This window comes from Haliaeetus leucocephalus, unplaced genomic scaffold (assembly GCF_000737465.1).
Source record: "Haliaeetus leucocephalus isolate CR32 unplaced genomic scaffold, Haliaeetus_leucocephalus-4.0 Scaffold964, whole genome shotgun sequence".
NCBI lineage: Eukaryota > Metazoa > Chordata > Aves > Accipitriformes > Accipitridae > Haliaeetus > Haliaeetus leucocephalus.
Window position 1 is genome coordinate 2440970 of NW_010973400.1, and position 8624 is coordinate 2449593.

Consider the following 8624-nt stretch of genomic DNA (forward strand, 5'->3'; position numbering starts at 1 on the left):
TGCAAAGTTCTTGTGGAAATGGGCTGTCCATTAAAAGAAATAAAATACATACTCAGGGATATTTAATGCATTTAATAAACATTTTTATCCCAATGGTATAAAAAGATAAAAGTTGTCTTTCCAAAATAAAACTTGTATTCATGAAAAAAATGTGATTGTGTCCCCAGTGTACCAATTAGTTAAGCTGATCACTTATCTTTGCCCTCAGATAACTATTCAGTTAACAAATAACTTGCTTTTTCTGCGTTTAAACTATAATGTCATTTCAAACATACCAATAAAATACACCAAAAAACCTCTCTATCTGTCTGTCCAGTGATTCTGGATAAGCCACTTGCTCCCCTGTGTATCAGTTTCTGCAAAAGTAAAAAATATGGATTAAAACATTAACTTCTACAAATTTATCACATTAAAGATCTACTTTAAAATCTATTGATGAAAGTTAGGTAAGAGCTAGGTATTCTTCCTAATGCGTTTTGGGCCTAGGCATACTAAGCAATTAAAAAAATCAAAAGGCTTCACAATCTCTTTGAGATATTTTTAGTTTTGCTCATATTCTAGTAACTAGATCAAACAAATTTTCTACCATGACCGCAATAATGTCATCTGACCAGAATCTAGTAAATCCCTTCAAATCGTATTTCAATTTTCTTAAGTTCACCACTTTGCTCTATAGCATCTTCACAAAAAAAAAAAAAAAAGAAAAAAAAAAAGATTGAAACTGTCCTTATGCTTAGTACAAATTTTCAGTACCTGAAATGCTCTCATCAGTGTGCTCAAACTAGGGACCACACCTTGCCTTACGCCTCTGCGCTATGTCCTGATTTCAGAATGACACATTGCACTCTCTCCAGCACCAACACATCCTCACAAACTCCTATCCCCTCCCCATCCCAACCCACATTTTCCTGGCAAATGCCCTTAGCCCCTCTTCTATGGAAGGACTGACTACCTGCTTGGTGGGAAGAGGTAAGACCTGATACACTTGTCTGGGGGAAGAAGGTAACATGACTCAACTCCAGGTCGCAGCATAATACAGCAGACTGTATTAATGTCAGTACACTGTGTACTGCTGCATGCTAAACATCTACCTCTGTGTCCTGAAAATCCAGTGTAAGTGTATTGCCTGTGCCTTCAAATGACAAGAAGCTGGGAAAAACTGTATTTCGATTAAAGCACATTAACTACCTTACTAAGGACTTCACATTTCATTAAGGACCTCGTGTGTTAACCTTACTGATAGCTCAAAATGGGACAGAGTTGGCTTAAAAGAACCCTCTGGGTTTTTTTTTTCAATAAACTATGCTTACATCAATAATAGCCATTAAGAATATAAAGAACACCAACATCTAGACTTTTTCAAAAGAATAAATTCTTCCCAACTCATTCAGGTAGAAAAACATATTTTTTTGCATGAGAAGATCTGCTTCATTTTTTCAATAGATTTCCATTTTATTTCCTGGAACCCTTCAATTCTAGAATACAGGTTATTTAATAAATGTGAAAGCTTTTCAGAAAAAAAAAAGTTTACGAGTGAAAAATAGAAACGGCTACCTACAACACTTTTTATTGTGTATTTTCACAACTGCAACCATTCCCCCTATCTAGAACAGAAAAAGACACCTCTTCATATCCAGGTTGAGTGCCTTTCAATGGCTTTTGAGCTGACATCCAAAAAACTCTTGCAATCTATGGGCTACTTGTAGGTTCATGAAAGAAAGGGAGAGTGACCTACAAAGCAGCCTCTGTCAAACTATGACAGAGCCTGTAAGAGGCAAGCTGAGGTTTGTCCTCCACCCATCATCATTGCCCTGCTCTGAGCATTTCCACCATGAGTGTTCCTCTCCCCTCCTTTGTGCCTGTACTAAAATTAGGGTAACATTGTGAATTTTCAGCTGACAATCAGATCAGAGGGATGTGGGGAGGCAAGGGGAAGCAGGAGGAGGTAGGGAAGAGGGTTAGTTTCAGCTGGACCAGTAACCTGATCCTGATCCAGCTGATCAAATGGCCAGGCAAGCATTAATATTGGCAAGTCTATTCGTTTTCACAACTGCAGAGTTAACAGTTTGCAGCACATGCGAAATCACACACCTTCAGAAGAGCAAGTCTACTGAGAAGAGGTCTCTATCTGCTGTACAGGGGTCCACACCTCACTCAGAAGTTTTTCTAGAAGATCTACATGTTGGAAGTTTTTAAAACCACTGATCTCCCTAATTTAACACTGAAGGAATACTAAAAGCAAGACATTTTTAGTCAGAACCATATTAACCATTTCCGTGAGTTTCTAGATTCTGTTAATGAAGACTTTTAAAGCAAAAATTATGTTTATATAAACATTCAAGAATGATTTTAATTCAGAAGTAGAAAAAAATGAAAACATTCAAAGAAAACCTTTTTTCCTACCCTTAGTCCTCAAAAATCCATCTTGTTTCTGCTGAACAACCCCATCTCAAAGAAAGTCTGGAGGACATGGCCTCCTTTTAGTACTACTAAAAACCTAAATAAAGAAGCAGAATGATCTGAATGAGGATAACAAGTAAGAGAACAGAGAGAACCCTTGGACCAGAGGGTTCCCCAAGGTTTGGACATGACCAGGTACTTGACTCGGTAAACTAAGCAAGAATGTGTCTGTAGCAGGTGAAGCTACAGGAAGGTGGCCTTCTGTGTGGAAAAAAAATGTGGGATTAAATACACTTCTGTATCTCTAGCTACAATGCACCTGAAGACAGTATTTCAAAAGAAAAAAAATAAAAATCATGTAAAATTGTAATATGAAATCTTAAGATTAATGTATTGAAGTTTAAATCATAATAAAAACAACATTCAAGGTCTGAAAGATAAACTAGATAAATAATAGAAGGTAGTTATTAAAGTATTTGGAATGAGGGATTGCTGAAACATGGCAACAAATTTCAATGCAGGTAATCCCTTCCACATGTACAGAAAGAACAGCTTCTTCATTTCAGGTTATTTAAATAGCTCAGCTCAACTACTTATCCATTTAAAATGAAGCAATTGACTGGAGGTTGGAGAAAAGCAAAAAGCCCATTTCCAAAATTATGAAAACACCCAAACTGAAGCATCTGCTCCTAGTGCAGCTGGACACAAACTTTCCACCAAAGCTTTACATTAGTTAGGTTATTAACATACACTCCTAGAAGCATAAAGATAAAACCACAAAATTCAGAACAGGTTACAAAAACTGTGGAACTTGGACAAGCTCGTAAATTCTATATTTCTGGTACGAGTAGTAAAGCTACCTCCTTTATACCTAATTCAACTGGAGTTGAAGCTATTACAGCATACACATACTCGGCAGTGCAAAATGAAAAAGCTTACAGAAGAGAAAACATTAATCTTAAAACTGGTTGAAAAGTGGCCTGTTTTAATAGCTACCAAGCAAGAAGAAATTAAATTTATTCAGGAAGAGTCCAAGCAAGTATAAATGCAAACTAACACTTGAACAATTTAAAAGCAAAATTAATGGTTAAAATAAACCATGAAAATCCCATCAAAGGTAATAAAGACAATATTTCAAGAGTAAGCTCAGAGATGGAAAAATTGTTTAGAAAGAGCCACAAAGCATGAAGAGTACAAAAAAAAAAAGACAGGATGAAAAAGACTGGAAAAATGTCAGCTCCCTTCGCAATAAGCAGGTTCATGAGTGGTATTACCCCCACACAAAGCAATACATTAGAACTAAAACATCTAATAAACAATCAGCAACAGCTACAAAATAAGAGCAGTGAAAGTTTCAGCTCACTGGTGCCTACTTGCTGGATGCTTTGGTTTGAGAAGGGTTTTATAAAATTTTACACAGAAATCATTTAAAGCATCATTAGATTGGAATGAAAACTCTTCCACAGTATAGCAAATACTCAACAATTTAGGGCAGGATGTGCAAAACTGTACCACATCCAACTGAAACTGCAGGGGGATGGAGGTGATCAGAATGTAATTACCTGAGCTAATTATCTTGCATAACCCCAAGCTGTATGCCACTCTTGCAAAATTGTCATGGGATCTCTCACGGCAATGGGTTAAGCCTTCTGCTTTAAGTTTAAACTGAGAGACAGTAGTTGCAGAAGCAGCTTTTATTAATATTACTTTGGGACAAGCCCAATATTCAGAGGAAGCCATGCAGCGCACCAAACATCAACACCATTTCCTGAGTATTCTTTGGAGGTCTTATTCACTCACTGGATTAGTCCTTAGATTGCTTCCTTTTAAGGCCCTGTAACAGTGTGACTGCAAAGATAGCCAGCTTCAAACAGGATGCACTACTGCCTCCCAAACCAAACCGTGTACACTTTGGAGGTGTCCTGACTTCTGACGGTGGCCCAGGCTGATTTGGCGAGATACACAGGAAGAATTCAAACTCAGGACACCCCTATGGAAACATGGAAGGATTACAAACGCTGACTGTATGGTATCTTGACAGAAATTTGGACATAGATGGCTTCCAACAATTGCTCAATTTTCCACTGTTCACAGATATATTAATACCAGCTACCAAGATACAGACTGCACGATTCGGTTTAGATCACTGATTTCCTCCTGCTAAGTCCCAAAAGAGCAGCAGACCACTAAACCAGAAAGAACTCAACATTTTATTACACACTGAAAAGATGAGCTTTCTTGGGAATCTTCCTTTAAATGAAATTGTTTGGAATAACTTCACAAGGCTCTATACTTCAGGATGTATTTCAAAGAACTGTAAAAGCATCAGCCTCAGCACCTCTATTGATGTTACTGTAAACTCGAACAATAAGACAATGCAGTTCTTTAAAAACATAGATATTTGAAAGGAGCTTTTCTTCCCCTGAAGAGCTTTACAGGCAGGTGGCCAGCAAGTGTAATTTTTCCAGCATAAGGAGGAAACTAACTTTTTCTATAGCTTTATTCTAAACTGCAGAACATCCAGAACACTGCAAAACACTTCGTAAAGACAACAAAGAAAATATGCTAATCTGAATCAGGCTCTTTCATAAGGAAATTTTAATTTTTAGAAAGCTCTAAAGGGTATGTTTAAAGCTAGTGTTTTAAGAGAAATAACAATTTTTTTTAAAGTTCATTTGCTATGTTTTCAATAGCTGACCGTTAAAGACTTTTCAAGGAGTAAAACGCAGCAATAAGCTTATGCTGTAATAGCTGCATTGTCACCCAGAAATCAGAAAAAAATATCTATTGTTACAGACTGAGAAATTACAGTAAGAGACACTGAGATATATTGGTATTACAGAGTGCAAAAACGCTGCTTAGCTTTGTACCTTCCCACACTACAGCACTCGATGTCAATCCTCAAGACCATGTTTGCTCCTATTAGCAATTAAGTACAATGGAGAGCTCTAGGTTGCCACCGAGTAAGTTGAACGATGTTGGCAGTACTACTTTTAGCTAGGATCGCGTGTTACAATTATCACAGTGCCCTCAAGTAGCTCTTAAGGCACTGCTAATGCTTTCTTGGCTAATTAAATTAAGCTAATCTTGTATACATTTCTAAAATGTCTAAGTAATACACTGACATGATTTAAGAGTGTTTACTTCACAATAAATTCATTAGTTTTCTTGATCGACGTTTTTGATGTGTTTTGAGATGACTGAGAAAAATCATTTCAATTGCCAGATAAGTGTTACCAACAATCACGACTCAATATCTGAAAACATCAGACATTAGTAAATCTAGAGCACAAATTTAACCAGTTATGGTCACAGTATCCTCAATTCTTTCATAGTGTGAATGAAGTCCACTGGATTTATAAGCTTTGTGTTACAATTCTATGTTTCTGGAAACTTTGGAAGATTTTGATGCACTTTTCTTGTCAGAATGCTTTATGTAATATAAAGCCATAACACTTCCCAAGTTTTAATGCCAGAAACAAAAAAAAAAAAAAAAAAACCAAACATGTAATTTATATAAAGATAGAATATAAGTTTATGTAGGGATAGCTTTAATTTCTATTAAATAGTGTGTAAATCGATCCTGGAAACAAGATGAAAACATAGCCCAGTTTTTCCTCTCCATACCCTCTCTGCTATGACATCATTTCAGAGAATAAACTTCTTGGCTCTTTGATCCATTTAGTGAGGGATTTTGTTCATTTTAATCTGGCTTCTGGTCAGTGAACACACATGTATTCATCTCAGACTCTGAATGCATGGTCACAAGTCAATAATTCAAAACCATTTAAAGGACTGACATCATTGCTTTCTCTAAGATGAGCAAGTACTAGAGAGGGAATATAGAGAATACGATAAAGGCATTTAAGACTATTACAGCCCATTTCCACAGAATATGTGTTGCTTCCAGATTCAGATCAAACAAAAATGGACACTATTAATATGTAACTCAACATAATATTGAACCCGAAGACTCGAAACTTAACCCAAGTTCTTGGGAGAGGAGGGATTCAAGCCTATACTTGTAAATGTATGCAAAAAACCCCTATGTATACCAGAAAAAGCCGAGAGGAAAAAAGAAGGGGGAAAAAGAAAATAGATATAAAAGGTGGAAGGCAACTCCTAACCTCTCATCTGGTCTAATCAACTTCTTACAGGATGCCATTAGATTACTAACTCAGTTTTTGTTGCTAATAAGGAACAAATAGATGATCTTTTAAAATACATTCTGAAAGGTAATTACAAGCCTTGCCACTGAAGAGCATTTCTCTGGGAGTGCAAATCAGAACCTCCGTGGAAGAAAATTAAGTCACATAGTGCAAATAAGAAGTATACAATCTCTGCCCAAGCTCCAAACTCTAACTGCCCGTTAACCCGATTAACTGCTGGTAGTAAGGCTGGTTTCCTGATGTGACACCTGAAAGATTTCAAAAGGACACGCTGTTCCAGTCAACTTAAAAAAAAAAAAAAAAACAAAAAAACATACAACTGCGTGAAAACGATCCCAGTACGCTTTGCAGAAAACACAACCTCACTATCTGTCTCCCAACAGTCACTTCCAAAAGCAAAGGCTTTGTCTTCCTACTGCTATACTTATTCAGGTTCTAATCACTGAAATCCTCCTCTGGCACTACTTCAAGAAGATTCAGGAGCTCAGAAAGACACTGTATTGCTAACAAATACTTACATCCAAAGAATAAAAACAGTTGTACAAAGACAACTTTAAAATACGGTGGGATATATACATATATATCACAAAATTCACTGGCAGAAAGAGGAGAAAAAAAAAAAAAACCACACAATAAACAACTCTTCGTGGATAACTTCTGCTCATCTTTGGCAATCACATCTTAAAAAAAAAAACTACCTCAAACACATGAGATTTGTTGTGACGTGAAACAAGTCCATTCCCATACACCAAAACATACACTTAACTTCAGAAGAAATGCTTTTTTAGAAGCGTAGGCAAAATCCTGGGATGTATTTACTGATTTTATGACAATATTTTGCACAATCTCCTTTCCTTACACCATAACAATAACACAATTTAAAAATTTTAATGATTTGTAGTGTAAAAATACTATTCATGGATGAAAAATATTTGAAAGAAGCCCAGCCTGGTTGTTTTTAGCAACAGTAAACTCCCTGCAAAGTAAGCCAGTAAGGGTTACACCAAACTTTGCCTCAACAAACCACAGGACCCACAATATGAATAAATACAAACTGCATACTAGAACAGGCAGAACGGCTTTTTACAGCTATGGTGCTACATCCCCATGAGTCTAATGAAATTCAACAAGGAAGCAATAGGGGACAACGAGGAAAAGTTAAGATGGGGGGAAGGGAAGAACTCTGAAGCATGAAAGAACTGAAAGAGAAGCACAGAAGGTATAGAACATCTAGTTGGTGATTTTTTTTATTTTTTTTTTTTCAGTATTTTAAAACTAGAAGGATGGGGGACAAAAGGTTTTCGGACAATTCCAGGTGTCATCCTTCTGATCTGGCTCTGGCTGCTACTGCTGTTTTTCTACTTGTCTGATTAACTTCCTCCTCAGCAGAGGCTGCGACATGGTCAGTTGGTGCATGACTGTCAAAATGCTTTGACCCTCAATTTCACTTCCATATTTACACCACTTTTAAAATATGTATGCAGATCAGGCAACTATAACCACTAGTTTAAATCTTCAAAGCTAGGCATGAAGTTCAATCAAGGAAAAAAAAAGCCCTGCCTATAATTAAAAAAATGCAGTCGTCAACAACAAATCTGTTCAAAGACAACAAGGAAAAAAGGGAGTCCCGAATTCTTCCTTCCAATTAGAATTGACCAAATGTTAATTTTCCGAATCAGGCTGTAGAATTCACTTGTCATTAGACCGTCCAACCAAAGCTACTACAGTAAGTCACGTCGGGAAAGCACTCAACTAAAACCTGACGGCAGAATTACACCCACCCCGCTGAGGGGGGTGTCACAAAAACGGGGGACCTTTCTTCAAACACCACGCTTTCTCCCGTCGAAGCCACCGCGAACACCCGCTCCAGCCGAACTGAGGGCATTCAGGGAAAACGGGGGAATAAAAAAAAAATAATAATAATAAAAAAAAACCAACCCCACAAAAAAGACCCGGGGAACGAGGACTGCGAAGTTGCCGCGGGCGCAGCTCCCAACTTTTGTCTGGCAGCCGGCGCAGCGCCGGGCGCGGCCGCAGGGGGAGCCCCTCGCCGCC

General features: G+C 37.5%; 1 protein-coding gene across 1 annotated transcript in view; it reads right to left on the reverse strand.

Moving 5' to 3' along the window:
• Positions 1-8454, reverse strand: part of ATAD2B (ATPase family, AAA domain containing 2B) — a 78130-nt gene extending 69676 nt beyond the window's left edge. Inside the window, exon 1 of the mRNA XM_010584305.1 lies at positions 8351-8454. Within this exon, the coding sequence (XP_010582607.1) occupies positions 8351-8454 (104 nt within the window). The remainder of the gene's footprint in view (positions 1-8350) is intronic.
• Positions 8455-8624: the final 170 nt, after the last annotated feature.